Source organism: Phasianus colchicus, chromosome 2, assembly GCF_987193195.1.
Source record: "Phasianus colchicus chromosome 2, bPhaCol1.hap1.1, whole genome shotgun sequence".
Classification (NCBI taxonomy): Eukaryota; Metazoa; Chordata; class Aves; order Galliformes; family Phasianidae; genus Phasianus; species Phasianus colchicus.
Genome location: NC_143437.1, coordinates 33,678,811 through 33,699,164, shown reverse-complemented (window position 1 = coordinate 33,699,164; position 20,354 = coordinate 33,678,811). Strand labels below are relative to the sequence as shown.

Below are 20,354 nucleotides of genomic sequence, written 5' to 3'. Positions count from 1 at the left end.
TTCTTAGAAAGGGATCCTCAAGGTTTGCTGTATGCTGTGTATTCTCGCTTCTTCTTAACTATAAGAGCAACATCGCTTTTCAGTTTATAAACTGCAGACTCAAGTTGTTGGCCAAAATCACTTATCATTTGTGACTGTGTCTCTGTAAAAAGACGTAGTACCTGCAAATTATCTTCCTGCTAAAACATAATAAAAGAAATTAGTTGGCTCAACACTCATGTCATTTTTTTACTTATACACCAAAGGATACCTGAAGGTCTCATCGGTTAACTTAGGTGGTATCTGAGCAAAAAGGAGACAAATGGTAGGAAACTACAGGTTCAAAAACTAAAATAGGATCATAATTACATGTTATTTTGCCAAGAATAGCATATACCACAGCTGAAAGGATGTGCTTGGGAGTATAGCTTTGCTCTTTATCCAGGCCAGATGAATTACACCTCTCAGTCTCTTGGCAGCAGCATCTAAAGGAGTAAGGTTGGACACTAGCCATTTAGATCTGAAGGGCTGTGTATTAGCTTCATAGCTAACTTTAACCTAGGGGCTATATATTTTTAATGTAGGCAGAGAAGAGCTCCTGTGACTTGACAACATGTATTGTCCTTGAGCTGACCACCAAGCACCCTTGCTACTATATAACCCAAAATTAAACAGTGGGTTTTAGAAATGAATAGCCTGTAAGCATCTACTACCTTTGTTGATACACAATTTTGTTCTTCAGTTGCAGAAAAAAAAAAAATCTGAAGAAATACACGTTTGCTCTATAATTAAAGTCTCCTAGTATGAGATAAAAAACTTTGATCATCATCCCCACAGCTGCAATGTGATTCTGTAAGCTATGAATTAGGCCAGAGTAAGAGGCAATAATGATCAGCTACTAACAAAAGAAACATGTTGTGTGGTTCTTTAATACAGTCAGGCCTAAAGTATTTGTTGGATTAAAGTTCAGATCATGCCACTCCTAACTCAGATGCCAGAACTACTGCACTTACAATATTAAATTGAGGAAAGTAGTAGTTAGTTATTGGTTTGTGTGTGCTTTATTTCTTTCCCTTCCCCCCTACAATCACATGAAAAATAGCCTTTTCCTCAGGTTAGGTTCTAAGTCACTGATGCTTTCTGCCCTGGGCGATAACAGTTCACAACAACCTAAAGGCCTAAAAAGTTGTTACAAATGTCCTAGCCTGCATTTACGTATGCAGACTTTTACAGTACTCAACACAAGCTCGCTCAAATGACTGATGGAAGTTGGGATGGCTCTCCAACTCTGAGCTGCGTTTTAGGCTAAATACTCAACGGCCCAAAGCAAACTCGTGTTTAGCTATTTGTAACTTGTTCTGTGCAGAAAAACCTTAAGCAGTGAAAACTGTAAAATGATACACCAGTCTAGAAGATTTTCTTACCCTGCGTAACTGAAGGTTATATAGAGAAGGAAAAATCAGAACAATACGGTGTTACTGGCAAGAAATGGAGCTGTTGAGAAGTAACAGGAAGAGTTACAACCCTTGCGAAAAGGTCATACTGAGAAAGCCAGTATTACACCATAAAGTCCCCTTGCCAGCTTGAGTAAATAATAGCTTCATTGTCAAGCAATCTGGAAGACTTGCTGACTAGTGAGCCAACCATGGTCAAAGAGCCAATCTGCATCATTTGAAGCAACTTTATGAACAAGATGATGACAACATAACAGCCCTAAAGCACTGAGTAGATACACAACAGGCTTGGTTACAGCATGGCTTCCCTGGTAGGCAAACAATTCTGTAGCAACATGCCCGTTTGAGTCTGTTCAGCTCTCTTGGTTTTAACCTGCAAGTCAGACTACAGAGTCTGCAGGCCTAGACAGTACCTCTGGTCCTGTGCAAAACACATGGAAACAGTGAGTTTCTCTCCAGAGTAGAAAGCCTACTGTAGCACAACCTCAACAATCCTGTGACTGTGATACCTTCATTTTCAAATTCCTGAAGTTTTTAAGACAAAATTCTTTAGAATTGGAATGCTTAAACTATTGCAATAAACGGACTTACTGGCGGCGTGGAATGCTTCACCTGAAGGAACTGCTGTCTGACTACACTCATGTTTTGATAGAAGGTCTTAAGGGCCTTGGCAAGCTCTGCATCGCAGCTGGTCCGATGGCTGCACATCTCTTCAGCATCTCTTGATGACTCACACTGCTTCATCACCTTAATCGCCTTGGTAGGTGACTCAGATTTCTTCTCTAAAATAGAAAAGATTACTTTTTATTAATAAACTAAAAGTGATAAATCAGTCCTGAATTTATTGCCATTGAAAGTGGCAAGCTAATTTCTTTTGTCAGAGGAAAAGAAATGCCAGTGAGATATAAATTAACTTTCTGTACAGCCTACATCTTGGAGCAGTGCTGGTAAGGAAGAACTGTAGCAAAAGCATGCAATACTGAGACAGTTTGTGATGGGCACTGACTTTCATGGTGTTCTGCATCCCATTTCTTCAGTTTGTCTCTAAGGAGAGCATTTTCTTCTCTTAAAGCTCTGTTGAGCTCCCTCAGCAGCTCTGTCTCTTGTTCCATCTGCAGCAGTTTCCGGTACAGTTCAGGCACCTCCATAGCTGCATCCTGTGGTGGTGTTTTTTTTTGTTTAGAAAACTGCAGTTCAATTAATTATCACCAAATCTTCATTGATTCTGTCTATCAAAAATACTTGTATGTAGATAAATGGATGTTCCAATGGGGTAATGGAACATTCTTCAAGATATTGAATTTTGAAAACAAATTTTTCAGTGGCTTGAGATGGACATTTTTTTAGTTTTCTTAGACCTTTAAATAAACATTCATTTATTATTTCTCCAACTGAAAAGTCTATGTTTGATGCCCTGTTGTCATAGTACTTCACTAGCAAAAAAGTGGCAAAAGAATTTCTGCAACTACTAGGGTAATGCTTTAGCTTTATCATCTCTTTCTGAATGTGCTTATGTATTTGCATATATAAATACATACATCTGTATTTATACACAGAGAAATACAAATACATAAAAACTAGATAACGATGCACTGTGGTGCTCCAGCAAATGTGTACTGAGCAGCTCAGCTGTGTGGTAACTCTCAGCCCCCTGCCAGGCTCTGTCAGCCCACACAGTTCTCCAGAGCAGTACACAGGGAACACTCAGCATGTATAACAGAGCACTGTGCTCTGCTTAATCAGATGCATCCCTACAGCCCTTTCTTGTAGCATATTCCCATTAAAATCAAGTGGGTTTCTCAGAAGGTGGTGTCAGTAAGTACACTTACCAGACCAGCATTGCTTGCAGTCAAATCTTTGGGATTATCAATCACAACAGTGCCCTCAGCTGTGAGCAAAAGGCCATCAAGGGAGGAGTCCATCTCCGTGCAACCTTCTGCAGCAGAATAAAGACAGTGTGCTCAGGGCTCAGCCAGCACATGCTCTCTGCTGCTGGTGCCCTTATTGTACACTGTATGCAATATTTAAGGTGGAAATAAACAGTCTCCTCTTAAACTTTGAATTAATGGCAGAGCCTTTTTCTTAAAACTTCAAGCTGGAGGTCAGCATCATCCTCATTTTAAAATGAAATCAGAAGCCACTAACCATTTTTCATATCCCAAATCAATATTTTACTGAAAAGCGCGAATAACTGAGCTGTTCATCCACCAAGCAAACAGTTCTGTATCCATAATTATGGACAGCATGGTCTGATTCTATCTCCAAACCATCACTGAATATGAAATACGTAACGTACAACTTTCAAAAGTGAAAATTTTGGAAAAAAATACCTTGGAGGCCCCATAAATCAACAATTAAAGCATTTTTCTGTAAATAATTCAAAAATTCATAGGAAGCTTTTAGAGCTGAGAAATGGACTGTTTCTTCTATCTTCAGATCGACGCTTTCCCAGACAGGCTTTGTGTATAAGCATCGGGGAAGATCATAAACTCTATACCTAAAGACATAAAATGCAAGCATTAAAAAAATTAATTAAAACCCAATTTGGTCTCTGAAAAGGCCAGCTATTAAAACAGACACAGAAGTTGAGCAGCAACTCAAATTACTGTAGCATTTCAAGGTCAGCTCTTCTTTCCTGCTTCATAAAGTGCCCTGTGCAGTCACTCAGCACCCACAGGACATATGAAAATATCACCGTACTTTATTAACGTTGAGTACTTATTGTGTTGACAGGAGCACTGTGGCACGCTGTCAAAAAATGCACAAAAGCTTTAAAATATTCATAACTCCTTTGTTTGCCCTGAGACCTCCAGCTTTCTGCCCATTCTATTCAGTAATCCATGGGGCATTTTCTCCAGCTCCACCCCACCCATTTCTCTGTGGATAACAAAGCTGTGAAAATCCTTGCTCAACACAGAGTTTTTAAAAATGGGACTGATATTTTTAGGCCAACGTGACATATCTTCTGTAGTTTCATAGATTCAAGGTTAAATTCTTACTGCAGCTCAAAGACTCAAGCTTAACAGATACGTGGGCTCATGATTTCCAAAGGAGCAAGGCTAAATGTGCTGTCAGTTTCACCAAAAGCACAAAGTGGCATTATGCTGATGTGGCTGGGAAGTGGTGCAACACAATACCCGATCTGAATGCCTCTTCCCACAGCGCCTCGCAGCCATTTGACTCCAAGGCACTCTGCAATGTGAATCTGGAAATCAACCCTTCTTTCCAGCAGCTCCAGTGGATCAATGACCATCTCGTCCTCCCCGAAGAGTCTGTCAACAGAAAGGAACAGCTCAGTGTAACTGACCCAGGTCATCGATCAACATCAAACGGGGTGATAACAGAAAGGAAGGGGACACTGGGGTTAGAAAGGAGAGCTGCTGTTATGTGACATGAACGTGTGGATAATTATCCCTTAGTAGCAAACAAAATGCCAGGTTTATGTGACAGCTGGTATGCTATGTTGTTGTTGTTGTTTTTTTTTTAATCCCCTGCAGATATTCAAAATAGCAATGTAACCTTCATTATCAGATGTTATGATACACAAAATAGCAGTGCTTGAAAGAGAAAACAAAGAAGTCCAGAAGGACAATATGGACACAAGAACCATTCAAAGCAGAGGAGGACTAAACCAAAGGTATTTTGCTGTATAATTATTTCCTCCCTCAAATGAAAAAGCCTCAGTGTTGACTGTAGTGCAGCTAAACTAAAAGCAACTCAGTGTGATATGCCAGCTTGCAGATTTCCAGGTGTAAAGAAAGGGCCTAAGGACTAGGTGCTGGCATATCAACCTCACTGCAGACATTGCAGAAGGACTATCTGGCTCTGCCCATCCCTTCCCTGTGAGATGCCAACTCCATCTGGGAACAGGGACAGAGCTGTCAGGCAGCAGGGCTGAGATTGTGAGAAACTCAATTCCTGGGACCCCCGAGAGCAATTCAGCAAAGGCAGAAATTAGTATTGACTGCCCATCATCTTATCTAATGAATCTGGAGCTATCTGCACTCACTTAGACCAGTGAGATCTATCTCCCTCTTCCACATTTTGCTCATCATTTCCAGCTTTTATTTCCAGTTAAGCATTTCAGCAGATGGACTTCCTAAGTTCCCTTAACAAGGAACGACCAACAGACCCCAGGACAGAGGCTGTGGATGGTTACCTCCCGTCACTAGAACACGGAGACAGGTTTATCAGCATGACAGCCTCTTCCAGTCCCTCAGAGTTGAGCAGCTCAGCCCGTTCCTCCAGCCTCATGCGGTACGCCAGTGCCTGCAGCCAAACATGCGCAGATCCCACATGGACAGCCTCCACTGGGTCCCAGAAGGGATCACTGTCCTGATTCACAGCTGGGTTCTCCCCTTCCAGAAAGCGCTGGTAAAGCTCCTCCATCAGGAACTTCCTGTTAACGAACTTGGCCTTTGACCAGACCCACACCTAAGGATGAAGTGACTCGGACAATGATGGACACAAACAATAGCAAGGCACTCCTCCACCTATTTATGTACGATAAATTGTTCTCACCAAGCTACCTCAAAGTTCATATAAACACAGCAGAATGGAGGAAAGGAAAGAGAAGATCTTTGTTAAAGCCATGTGTATGGAACTTTCACCCACAATAAAGAAGCGTGAGGCTTAAGGCTCTGCTCCAAGGAGAGATCATAGATTGTGTAGAATGGAGATTTCAGAGATTTATTAGAACACAACTACCTTTCATCTGCCTTTCGGCCCAACCCAGTATTGCTCATTAATCTGCTCCTTCTGCATTAATAGAGTTTTCACTTGGTCTTATTTTCCTTCGCTTTCAGCTTAGATATTATTTGTTCTTACAACAGGTAGTCAAGGAAATACTAATGAAAATCTAAATAAATCACTCTGCTTGGATTTAGAGGCTCTTCCTGGTTCCATCACTATGTTTTTAAAGAACACAATAAGAGCATCGTCTCTATGACCTAAGCTTGGTAGAGGCTAATTTTATGCAAGAACATTATGGAAATGCTTTCACAAGAAAGCAACATCATTACACGTTGCAGCTTTGATGGTTTGAAAGATTAATGGACATTGATGATGGCAAAATGAGGATAAGTTACATTATCAAATACTCCGGTAAGCTGACAATTCATGAATTAGAATGTGTAATCAATTACAAATGTGCTATTAAACACGTGAAGTAAAAATATAAAATTGCTTTTCTTTGTCCATCAGTTGTGAAAAACCTCTTGTTTTAGAACAGACTAATAAAACTCCCTCCTCCATCATTTAAAAGGTGAAGCATGGTTGCTAAGCAGCCAATGATCAGCTGCAGTTGAGCAGCAGAGCTGAAGGAGGTTTCAATGACAAGGATGTGACCTGGTGCCCACCAGTGGCTACAGAGACCCACCAATGAGATCTTGGCAGTGAGTGCCTTCGCTGTGAGGTTCTCCAATAGGTTCTCCCTGCCCTGGTCCACGCCAAATGTGCCTGTTTCACTTCAACAGGAGCACCCCTGTTGAGAAGTTTGGCAACAGAATGTTTGAAGGTGGCCAAGCGTGCACAGAAATGCCAGGGCAGATCAGCCATTTAAAGACAGAATTAATACTCCTCAGGGATCTCCTGTAGATGATACAAGCTACCCAGGAGAATGGCCGTCCCATGAACAAGCAGTACATGGGTTCCTTCTGAGAAGTGAATAGATCCAGCAATGACTTGGGAGGAGAGTAATTCATGTATGGTGGTACAGAAAATGGGCATCAAAGAGGGGAGAGTAGAAGAGCAAAGCTGCACAGCACAGTACTGCAAGAATTCCACAAGAATGAGGGTGCAGCACACACATTCCTTATTTTCTCTTTAAGCCTTTTCTTAGCACATCAGGCTGACTTGTTTTGCCTTCTTACCTGCTGTGTAGTTTCATGTGTCACTTTTACTGTTATTTCCTTTTGTAGGTCATAGCCTCTGGAGTCTGATAAGGCCAGATTTTTCACCTTCAATTCAAATTTGAGGTCCTATTAATTAAAAAAAGTTTCTCCAGCACATTCATACCCAAGACACCTTCAGTTATGCAAGTGGGCTCAATATTTTCATTTAAAATCAGAGATTTACGTGATTACGTACAGAAGAAATTCTCACCACAAAATTTCTGCAGTGCTTGGATTGGACATCCCTGCTATTTCAAATGTTTGAAATCCATCTGGAATGAGGCTTCCTTTACCTCCCCTGCTGATATAGTACTGACAAAGCACTCTGCCATGAGGTTGCAAAGAGAAAGGAGAATCTTTATCCTAACCAATGTATTTCCATTTTTCTTCAAGAAACTTCTCCAGAAGCTACATAATTAGTTTAAATGGTCAGAAGTTATTATTGTCCATTTAGATTGTCCTTGGATCTATCTCATTATTCCAAAGCTACAGAACAAGCATGACAAGGAATTCTCCCTTCTTTGACCTCTTGTTCTCTAAAAAGCACAGAATCGGCCACTGTTTGCATATTAATACAGCATAATGGCCCTGAAACGTTGCTGGCAGCCTGCACTCCTAGATTCACATTTACCCCATGTCTCCCCTCTGCCCATGAGGTGGTGAAGGAGATTGAGAAAGCAAAAGAATGGAGCAAGTGGAAGACCAAAAGCAAAGGGAGATGCTCTTATAGTTCTTCCTATTCATGCTCAATAACATGAAAAATAAGTGTGACCCACAGAAGCCAGGGAGAAGCCTTTCTCACCTTCCTCAGCTCCTGGCTCATCTGATTCACCTCCTCCACCAGTGGCATCAGTTTGATGTAGTCATGAAATACCGCCAGGACGCTGGGATCTGCTCTGTCCTGCCCACTGCTCACAGTGCCTTCAAGAGGACATGAACAGGAGAGGTGAGCAGGCTGCCATCCCCTTCAGGCAGCTTTAAAGGGGCACTTGTTCTTAGCCAGAAAGCAATGAGAAGCCCCTGGTCAACGCCACTGTCCTTCTCCAAGCTGGACATTCAGCATCCAGCCTGCTCATGTCCCATAGGGAGAGGGGCAGTGTGAGAGCTCACTTCCAGAATCAGACTGAAAAGCCGATCACAGAATCATTAGGATTGAAAAGACCACTAAGATCATCTAGTCCAACCACCAACCCATCCCTACGATGCCATCTAGCCCATGTCTCTCCGTGCCCCACAGTTCTTGAACACCTCCAGAGATGGTGACTCCACCACCTTTCCTAGTTAGCCTGTTCCAGTGCCTCACCACTCTTTCTGAGAAGTTTTTCCTAATATCCAACCTGAACCTCCTCTGAACAACTTCAGACCTCTTGTCCTATCGTTTTATCTAGGAGAAGAGGCTGGCCCCCTGCCCACTACAACCTCCCTCCAGGCATTTGTAGAGAGCAATAAGATCTCCCCTGATCTTCCTCTTCTCCAGACTGAACAAGCCCAGTTTCCTCAGCCATTCCCCAAAAGCCTTGTGCTCCAAACCCTCAGCAGCTTCACTGCTCTGGGCACACTCCAAGGGATCATATTTGAAAGTGGTCTTCAGGCAGAGGATTTTGCTGCAGGTATATTTTTGAGAACTGGCTCAGCTCATTCTGAACACCTACAGCTTTGTTGACACAGCTGAACATGAGGCACAAGCTTCCCTCAGAACAGCTTGTTACATCAGATGAGCATTCACTGCACCCCTCACTGTGCGACTGACAGCAATGGACTGACCATGGAGCACCAGGGATCTCAACCAAGTCCTCTGTGTGCCCTCGGCCCTCCCAGAGCCACTCATCACAGGCACTGGGTTGCATCTCAGCCAAATGTCTGGAGGCAGCAGCATGATTATGCTGACTGCTCTCTGGTGCTGAACAACTACTGCGTGCTTCTATGGGGATGGAGAACTAAGAGAGAAATCTGAGAGCCACTTAATAACTCAAAATGGTCAGGCAGATTAGTACACAATTACAAATAACACGCAGCCCCAGTTTCTTTAAGAATGATAAGTACCTGAATGCAGAATATCTACAGTAAATACTCTCTGGATGTTAGGATTGCCTATTTCATATTTACAAACCAAACATTTTACTGGACTAAAAATATTAAAATGGCTTGCAGGAAAGTCTCATTCTGAGACAAAGGGCAAATGCACACATTACTATTTAGGAACACAACAGTATAAACAAGTAACAGCTACTAGACGAGCCTTCATGAAACAACATTCAAACTTTTAAAAGAAACTTAAACAGAATACATTTCTCTTTCTATTGTAAGCAGTAGATGGTTATCAAGCAATTAGTGTGACTCACATCTGTTTCCACGCAAAGCACTGCACAATCTCCAGCCCACAGCAAGAACAGTGTGCGAGGTGCAGAAGGACAAGGCAGATTTTGAAGATGTCTGTACACGATCCAAGGTGATGAAACATGAGTCCCCCAGAATAACGTCACCCCATGCACAAGCAGTGATGCTCACCAAGTTTATCCACACTGAAACCTTCTGCTGCTGCCAACTCAGACTGAAAGAAATCGTAGTCATATCTGCTCAGGTCCTCCTCTGTTCTTTGTGCAGGTGGTCCGACATAGAGGTAAGCGCTGTTTGATCCCAAAATAATACGATCCTGAAAGGTTTAGACAAAGGATGCTCCAAAGTCAGGGATACAACATGTGAAGTGTCACTGCACTCAGTGGTCAGTAGTGGATTTCTCCCTTGTGTGAAAGAAGAAGAGACTACACCTTCACTGAACACAGTAATAGTTACTATTTCCACAAAGTACTCGGCAAGGACTGATTAACTACACCTGTGTTTGAGGTGAGCATAGACCCAGCTAAGATTTGTTTGATGTCTGTTGATTCTGGTCTGTCATGTTCACCATGTAGATATGTGCACGTGATTTTGGGCTAATGATAAAAACAGAAGAAATTGCTTAAGACTTCCACAAGAAAGGCACAGAGGTTATCTGCATCTGTACCAAAAAAATAATTTTGTGGCTGAACAAAGATTTTGATCTCCTTCAGAGCAAGACTGCTTCATTGGATTGATTTTAAATAAATAAGTAAATAAAATTTACCTTCCCTTAGACACATGATTCTGCTGGAAGACACAGTGCTCATTCTAAACCTTTGGTTTGGATTTGTGTTTTTTCCCTTCAGAGGTTTATTCAACGTTCAAAGAAGATACTCACCGAGTGCTGCAGTTCTGTTTCCCCTGTGATGGTCACTCCATTCACAACAACCTTGCACTTATCCCCTGGCACTAGGGTAACTTTGCCATCAGCATTTGTAAACGTTGCATGTTTGTCCAAAATGCTGAAAGATGTTAAATTTTCTTGTGATTCACCTCTTGTTTTTAATTTGAGAACCATCATAGAACACTAAATCATAATTTTAAAGATGATACGTTTGGGCTGCCACTCAAAAGGCAGTGAGGCTTTGTGCTAAGTGCTAATTTGGCTTCACGTCTTTGCCATTACAAGAATGGCAGTTCCTAGAAACATAAGAAACTCATTAGTCATATGCTACAGCTTTTCACTTCCCATAAAAAGTTCAAAATAATCACATCCCATGTTTATGCACTTTTTATTTTGTTTAAGGAAATGTAATAAAAGTTAAAATTGAAGAACTCCAAAAAACAAGAGGATCACAATAGCAAACGTCTTGTTTTCTATACATTAGTGTACTTACCCCAAACCTCTTAGGATTATAGCATTTGAGGCTGATTGACCAACATCACAAGTACCTAAAAAAAAAAAAAAAGAGAGGCTTTTTCCAGTATAAATTGTATGCACTTTACACACCAAATGTAAACAGTGTTGAAATTTTTGCATTCCTTTTTACCTTTTCTTCTTTACATCAGTGTGAAGAGCTATGCCTTTCACTGTAGTGTTACTACTTGAATATGACAATATAGTCAGTTATTCTCTCTTTAGAGACAAGACTCGATTGTCAGAAACAAAAAGGATTCACTCCATGTGGCCTCTGAGTCAATGCATAAAAATAATTACAAATGTATCTGGGAGCCCTCAGTAACTCCTAGGGTACACTACCAGCAAATGGTGGAGAAGCACATCGAGACTAAATACCCCATGTGCCACAGAGTACCAGATCTACAAATAACATATCTTATGTCTTTGAACTGTAGCCCTAAGTCAGTGGAAAACCAGCAAAAACCAGCCTACACAGGAGTAGATGCTCAGGCAATAAGGAGGAAGGCAGGAGGAACGTGGTTAGTGTTGGATCATCGGCTTGCAAAATGAGGGCTCCTATTTTCAAATTAACATTTTTAGGAGAAGAAGTGGACAACATCCAACAGACTTGGATATTATGACTTACTTTTCTATTGTATATGATTTATTTCTCTGGTGCATCACAGCATTTTTTTGCAATAGAAATACTTCTCAAAGTAAAATTCGCCAGCTTGCTCTGATCTCAAAAGGAACACATACTTAAGAGTGAAAAAAGTTGCTAAGAGCTTAAGAAATAAAGAAAATAATCTTGACTCAAATGGCTGAATTACCTAGTGTGACTAGTCTTATGTCAGAGTCAAAGCACAGAAAACACTATTAATATGTTGACTTCGGGACTTTAAAAAAAAATTTACCATCCTGAATGAAATGCTTGAGAACCCAAGAAAGCTGAGGATCTTCGTTGATATTCAGGAGATAGGGGAATGTTTCCATCATCCACCTTTCCTGTGCAATAATTGAGAAATATATAATTGCAGTGGGTGCATCTGAAATCTTGAAATAACAGCTAATATTACATGTAGAGGTCCAGTTTTTGGTGTTTTGGATTTTGTGTTTTTTTGTGTGTGTGTATTGTTTTTTTTTAACAAGAAAAATCATCACCATACAGCAGCTTACATAAGAACATTCCCCCATTCCCCCCAGATACAAATGTCAAACTCCGAAGAAGATTGCATTCTGATACATATTCACAGTGTCCAAGTTCCAGGGTGTTTATAATATAACTGGTTTTAAAAGGAAAATCTTCTGTCCTCTTTGTCAAGGACTTTGAAATGACACAAGTCAGAGTTAACTTGACATAGCTCAATGCATTCACTGACACGTTTTATTTAAGTAATGATTCCTTAAAACTGCAAGCTAAAAGCCAGAAACTATAATGTACACTGGTGTTAGAAGCAGACAGCCTATTCTGTTATCTTAACTCATGCAAAATTCAATATGATATCGTGGAGCCACAACCAAGGACTAAATTGTCACTAGTTTTCCCAAGCTAAAAAGAAGGTCGTGTTGGGGCATTGCTGGCAGAGAAGCGTGTGAACTTATCTGAAACGTGTGAACAAATCTTAAAGAATACAAGACAGGAAAAAACATCAAATTAAAAAGACTGGAGTTTAAGGCATCTGGAACCATAATGCTGGGACACTGGCCTGCGTCATGGCAGAGTACTGCTGCTCCCACTCCTGCCGGGCCTCCTCCAGCCGAGCCTCCCATGTCATCTGTGTGCTCCGTGGTTGCCCCTCGCCCTCAGCCAGCAGTTGCTGCTCTGCTGAAAAGAGACAGCTTGAACCTGGGTGTCTGCATGGGAAAAGCAAGCCCCATGAGAGACAAGGGCTGCACACCAGGAGGAGGGCTGGCCTTGCAGAGCCTCCTAGGGTGGCACAGGACTCGCTTTCTCCATCTGAATATGAAATGAAAGCTGCCATCTTCATTCTCTTCTTCTAACGAGAAGATGAGCACTAAGATTCTGTGCCCAGAGTGTGCACAGGAACCGACTCAGGTGAAACCTCATCAAAAGAATTTGCAGATACCAGTCAGTTGCACATTTCCATCTCTTCTCTTGGCTCTGATGTTTGTCCGCTCTCACCTCGCTATAATCCCTAAAGCTGAAATACTTTTCAGTCCTGCCTGTTGTTGTTGTGTCCTTATTTAGATTGTCTGAGGCTTTCACCTTGAGCAAACCATCAACATCCGATAAGGGGTCTGACTGTGAGCAACGGCATGTTCCTGCACCAGGGATGCAAATGAAGGCAGGGACTCTTTCTCAAAGGCAGAGCTAACTTTGTTTTTAAATTATATTTTTAAAGCAGCATCTGTTTTGATAATGTCTGGGGGGGGAGAGGGGGGGAAGCCCATATCACAACTATCAAATGCTGCTTACATATCAAGAGGCAGAAATACAACAGTGCTGTTAGGCTGCCTAAACAAAGCAGAGGGTGAACTGAGGGTGCAAGAAGAGCATCCCCTTTGTGGAGCTGCCCATCCAGGACAAGGTGTTCGGTACGTGCCATTCTCAAGTGCCACATCTCAGGGACACAGAGTCCTAATCAGACAGAGGAGGGCTGGTACCACCACGCACATCCTCCAGTCAAGGTTAATACAGGCCTCCAACACTTTGTGTCCTCTTCTCTTCCCACACCTCAGCTTGTGATTTTGAACTACTGGGAACCGGCACAGTGGGGTCAGCATTTTATAAGTGCTTTGACCGCTCTGCCCCTCCGATTCATAGAATCAAAGGTTGGAAAGGACCTACAAGATCATGTAAATCCAACCATCTTCCTATTACCCTTGCTACCACAAGCCACTAAACCATATCTCATACCTCCTCATCCAAAAGCCATCTGGATCTCTGACATCCACTTTTTAAGAAATTCACCTGTGGACCTATGTCAGCTTTCTTCCCACCATACTGCTTCCACGTCATAGGCTACTGAAAAGGTCCACTAGCACTTTGGGAACTCAAAATGTATTTGTTACCTGTAGCTGTATTTATGCTGAAATACATATGTGCTTCATCGGATATTGCTCTTCCTGTGCTCCCAAGCCCAGCCATTCTGGACAACAGTTTGTTATTTTCAGCTTTCAGTTCTCTTATAAGCTTTTCGGTAGGGCTTGCATTTACCACTGCTTTGTTCCTGATCTTTTTTGCCCTTTTCAATATGAAAACACATAAAAGACAAAACAAAAACAAAACCACAGTCTCAGCAAGGGACAAGATTTCTTGGTAAACATGACTTTTTTTCTCCCTCTTTTGTTTTTTTTCCCTGTTCAGAAATATCCCATGCAGCTCTGGAACTTCAGAAGTTAAAAAGAATCTGATGGAAAATTTTCCCCTGGGCTGAAAGCATCTGACACGTTCTCTCCTACTGCTACAGCAGTCACAGAGCTACCACCCTGGTTTTGCCCCTGCCAGCCGAGTACAAACCTTCACTTCTCCATCTAACCCTGACATGCACACCAGAAAGCAATTCAGCTGCTTGCAGAACTGAACCGGCACTGGGAATAATAAATCTCCCACTCCTGACACCTGCTGGCAGCCAGGCTGCTGTGGGAGCAAGATCTCTGAGCTGCAGACAAAGTCCAACTGAAAAGATTGCAAAGAGAGATTTCCAGTCCTGAGTCTCAGAAAGGAAAGGAGAACAGGAGCCATCTATTTCAGAAGAGAGACTCAGGGAAAAAAATAGTTTCCTTTGTCACACAACTCAGTTTTAAAAATGTGTTATTTGTGAATAAGAATGAAAGATAATCTCCTGAAATGCTGTTCTAGATTATTCACAGATTCACTCCTCCACCATTCTGAGCTGTTGATCAATTAGAATTGGTACCTTCTGCCATTTTGCCCAACCATCTGACTGCAACTTGCACCAAGATCAGAAAGGAAAACATTACAGAAGTGCACCTTTCAGCATATCGTAGGGTTGACAAAGTTTCTTCATAGCAGATGTCTGCTGGACTCAAGGCTGCAATCTGCAAGCATACGAAAGTATTGACTGTCCTTAGATTTTGAATGATGTTTACGTAATTATAAATACTTCCAAAAATCAGAAAAAGATTCACATGGGAAAATATACCACTAAGTCCTGAAACATAGATGGAGAATCCTAGAAATCTGTCTGAAAATGTACTCTCTTTAACATTTTTGCCAGAAATAAGAAGGAAAGATGAGAAAATATAGGTGGTTAAAAAACAAACAAACAACAACAACTAAGGCGTCAGAATCCTACTGTCTCTGGCTTAACCCAACAATCTCAGAAATAGAGAAACTTTAATAGTTCCTGTACAAGAATGTTGTAGAATGTCCTCAAATTTGTTCATATCATCATCACTAAACTAAGCAAGGTAGTATTATAAGGAACTCAGTTAAACTGTTTTAAGACTATGAGCATATAAAGCCAACATGTTTACACATGCAAATTTTCTATTCATGTTTTCCTATCATTTAAGGGTACTTTAATATATACATATACATATGTATATATTCCTTCAAAGATGATGGAATACACAATTCACTTGAGACAAAACAAAGATCCCATGGAGATTCATCCTACTTAGGAATGCAACATCTGGTCCACAGTACAAACAATGATCTCAGAAATCAGGAAAAAATATTGAATAGAATCAATTTACCATGAATGTCCTGCTGTTTCCCCCAAGAGCAGATTGCAAGAGTTTAGTCAGCACCGAGTCCCTGTACGGGATATGCAGCACTTTCTTTCCTGTTGCTACCTCAGCCAGAGCACTACAGGAAAGGGGTGAACAACATAAGTGCATGTATTAAGACAACTGTTGGAAATAAAAGACAGATAGACTAGATACTGCAGCAGATGCATTATGGAAACTAAAAAAACCAAACAACTTATTTAAGTATTATTTAATAACTTAAATAATTTATTGTTAGACTTTCATACTGAAAGAACTGCTCTGAATGGCTCAGTTCAGAGTTTCAGATGAGCCTGGACATACGGTGCACTGAGTAGTGGTCCTGTCAGGCTGCTTCAGCTCTGCCACTGCATGGAAAGCACTCACAGGGCAAGGAGCCAGGAAAAATAACTAAGTAAATAGATAAATATTTTTATTTCTATGTGCTTATTCATTAAGTACTTCTATTAACCACACAGCAAGGAAGATCTCAATGGAGAGACAGGTTGTTTCATACATAGAAATTTGTTTTCAACCTCACAGACAGGGATACAAAAAAATGACGACTACCTGATGACATTCCCTAGTGTGGTTAGGCTTAGATTTACACGTGTTCCTTCCTTCAATCTGTCTTTTTCAGATCCTGATGATTTTTGCCTTTCACTTCCTGCCAGGTCCACCAGATTAATAACTGACTGTTTAGTGATAGCTTCATCTAGGAAAATCTGTTAAAACACATCATCAACATAAGGAAAGGTCACCAAATCAGTGCTTCGGATACTATCAAGTTACAGAAAATGATACCCTGTGCAGATTCTCAGAGTAATTGTGCTGTTTTATTTACCGATGTTGGCCAACTCCAGAGCAGCAGTGATGAACTGCATGTGTCAAAATTGCAGTCATATCTGGCCCAGCAACCTGGGGAGAGGAAACCTGACACATACTCACCCACTTGCTCTGTGGTGGCAGAGGTAAGAAACACAGTGGAAGCAGTGCCTTCACGCTACCTGTTTGAATTGGATCGTGATAACCATGTGGGATCGACTGCTGGAGGCATTCATGGTGGTCGTAGCTGTTGTTCTCATCTTATTCCCCTGATCCATTAACCTCTCAATCTGTGTGTAATTATCACAAGGCACCAACTTCAAACCATCCACATAAAAACCTTGTTGCTGGTCTTCTCTAATCTTCAGCCCTCCAGGCTTCCTGGTCTTAGACAGCAAGTCTATTACCTGTGGAGAGAGATTTATAGTTAAAATATTCTACTACAATAATTAAAAAAAATATTATAATATTATTCCTAGTAAAGATAGAATAATTTAAAAAAATAGACAGGATACAGCTGACCATGTGGTAGCTGTTTTAGCTTTACCACATCTAGAAACTCATTCCCAAAGAGTTCCACTTTGCAGGAAAGTTTAATCTATATTGCAGGTTCATATCTGCGGACTTAAGATGTCTGCAAAATTATTTAATTAGTTGTTATTAGAAGTTTATAAAAGCTTATTCCATGAGCTGCCAAAACGAATTGTTTGTTCTCCTGTGTATTCATTTTTTTTTCCCTCTTTCTCGTCAACTGCATCAAATTTGACTGAAATTGGCCAGATGTCCCTAAACTAATAAGGAGAACAGTTCAGGGGAAAAAATTCACAAACAAGTGGCAAAAATGCATAACCCTTAGAAGGAAAGCTAAAAATGCAATCCTCTGAGACATACATCATCTCCAAAACAACCTCCTTCCCAACAGGTTACCCATTTGCAATTGCTAACATCTCCTATGTCTGCCAGTACAAAAAGATAACATGAAGAGAGAAAGGAAAACAATGTAAATAAAAATCTCATCTCCTTAATCACTTTTTTTTTTTTTTTCCCTTCAAAAAGAAGCCAAATACATAAAGGAGAAAAGCAGTGGTGTGCAGAGCAGCCAGGGATGCTGCTTGCAAGGGCTTATGGTGGCAGCTGAGGCCTTCTGCCCAAACCACTGCTGGTTTTGCTGCACCGATCCCCCTTGAACTACCACTGCATGGGGAAATGTGCCCCCTAGTGTAACGGCTCTTGCAAAGAACAGCCACGTTTTGGTCTGAGATATCCCCAGTGTACCTCTCACTGTCCCTTTCTGGTAGTTGGATAACAACATAACTTATGAATCTGAAAAGATCTGGCTACCAGACCCTCATGTAGCTCAAGCAGCAAAAAGATGCTGCTAGGCCCAGATACTGCCCACATCCATGAGTCATCATGCCCAGTAGGGTCATGTAAGGAGAACAAAATACTTGTTTTCCAAGTACACAGAAAATACAAAAATGTACATAGAAAACTAAGATTTGTTAGTACTGGAACTGAGCGAGATCATTACCTGTTCGTTATAGATTTCCAGCATGCTGAAAGTAATCTGTAAGGATAAGAAGTAACAAAAAGGTAAAATGCATTTGAAAAAAATCCTTGGAATAGATTTGTTTGTCTCATTGTAAAAATAACACAGGTTACCTGGATCAAAACCTCCCTTCATCCCAACCCATTGCATCATTTTAATTCAATCAATTATTTATCAGATACATAATGTTTGATCACAACTGTGCTTCCTCTCCAGCATTTTTAATTTATCTTTGCATATATAGTCCTTTTGCTTAGGTAGGCTATATCACAAGATGCATTTCAATAAATATTATTAAGCATCCAGATAAGATCTGTAGAAAAGTCAAGATCAAATGTTAATTTTTGACAGAACTATTAGCTGGCAAGGTGACAGGGAGCTTCTAGAGTCTAGCAGAGGGCCAGAAAGACGATGAAGGGCCTGGAGCATCACCCTTCTGACGAAAGGCTGAGACCTAGGACTGTTCAGACTGGTGAAGTCTGAGGGGATCTTATCAATGCTTACAAATATCTAAAGGGCACATGTCAAGTGGATGGTGCCAGGCCCTTTTCAGTGATGCCCAGTGACAAGACAAGGGACAACAGGCACAAACTGGTACACAGGAAGTTCCATACAGACAGGAAGAAAAACTTCTTTACTTTGAGGGTGGAAGAGCACTGAAACAGGCAGCCCAGAGAGGCTGTGGAGTCTCCTTCTCTGGAGATATCCAAGAGTTGCCTCGACGTCTTCCTGTACAACTACTGTAGGGAACTGCTTTAGCAAGGAAGTCGGACTTGGTGATCTTCAGAGGTCCCTCCAATCCTTATGATTCTGTGAACTTCTCATTCAACATCTCATTCAACATTTGTATAGGATTCACTGAAGTTTGTGTAGGAATTTGTTGCATATACCCACTGTTTCTAATTTTACTAATCTGAATTTAAAGTCTTGAGAGTACAATCTGGAAAGATCTTGGAAATAAATTACAATTTGTGCTAATCTCACCTGGTACTGCTTGTTCTTTTCCTGACTTTGGACTGCTTTGCAGAGCTCCTCACACACACCGGGAACCAGTCCTCTGTTTGCACCATACCCAATCATGGAGTAGCTCTTCCCAGAGCCAGTCTGGCCATATGCTAGAAGAGTTGCATTGTAACCCTGCCAGGCACTCTGCAGCACTCCTTGGCCAAGATCATGAAAGACTTCTCTCTAAAAAATGGTCAAATACATCATCACCATCAAAGGTGAACAGGAAAACCCACACACAAGTGCTGCTATTTGGTAGGGGGGTCCCCACTAACAGTTTAAACAAATGGTCAGGATTTACAAACACAGCTAAGAATAGAGTTCCAGGATAAAAGAAATGTAATTAAAAAGTAGATAATGCTGCAAAACGATAGACAGAGAGATAGCAATCAAATGCATTCGTAAAATCACAGAATATCCCAAGATGGAAAGGATCCACAAGGATCACTGTTCAACTCCCGAGTGCTCCACTCTGGACCACCAGAAATGCAAACATTATGTCTGCCTTGGGCAGCCCATTCTGTGCCCTCCACCCTCTGGTGCAGAACCTGTTCCTAACTCCCACCCTGTCCCTCCCCTGACGTGGCTCCATGCTGTTCCTTTGGGCCCTGTCACCATCACCAGAGAGCAGAACCCTTTGAGGAGCTCCAACTGCCATGAGGCCTCCTGTCAGCTCCTCTGCTCTGGGCTGAGCAAACCCGGAGGCCTCAGCCGCTCCTCACACACTCTGCCCTTAGACCCCATCACCACCTTCATAGCCCTCCTTTGGTTGTTTTCTGATAGTTTTATATCCTTCTTACATTGCGGAACCCATACCTGCACATAGTGCTCAGCTGGAACGTTAAATCGCAATGAAAATAAAGAAAACAAAATAACAAAGATAAATGGCTGGTTTACAATTGTGTATTACTTACATCTGCTGTTAGTTGGCTCCTTGAGTAAAGTCTTACCTGGCCTGCATAACTGTTAGATCCTGCTGAGATGAGCATACCGTTCTCATCCTTCAGAAAGCCACTGTGAGACCAATATGCCAGGTCAAACGTGAAGGTTTTCATGTGCCCTGGATTCCTAGGATCATAGATGCTTGTACTGTTGGAGTCCATAGAAATCACACACCTACTTCCTGCATCCTTCTCTCTCTGTATCAAAATCATAATTGCTGTGTCAAAATATAAGCAGTCATCTACTCAAGCCATGTTTTAGTCTGGATTTAGTGGCTGTCAAAAGCAATATAGGTT

The 20,354-nt window shown here is 41.4% G+C and overlaps 1 protein-coding gene across 1 annotated transcript; it reads right to left on the bottom strand.

Annotated features, from left to right (window-relative positions):
• Positions 1-17: 17 nt before the first annotated feature.
• LOC116233146 (kinesin-like protein KIF28P) lies at positions 18-20,171 on the bottom strand. Its single transcript, XM_090136115.1, has 20 exons — positions 20,067-20,171; positions 19,096-19,299; positions 18,094-18,129; positions 16,745-16,969; positions 16,308-16,462; positions 15,726-15,837; positions 14,998-15,065; positions 14,159-14,248; positions 11,932-12,042; positions 10,542-10,698; positions 9,833-9,977; positions 8,127-8,245; positions 7,304-7,411; positions 5,593-5,867; positions 4,571-4,705; positions 3,764-3,930; positions 3,263-3,369; positions 2,440-2,590; positions 2,025-2,215; positions 18-179 (listed from the first exon to the last, which is right to left on the bottom strand). The coding sequence occupies exons 1-20, from the start codon at positions 20,169-20,171 to the stop codon at positions 18-20; spliced, it is 2,823 nt and encodes a 940-aa protein (XP_089992241.1).
• Positions 20,172-20,354: the final 183 nt, after the last annotated feature.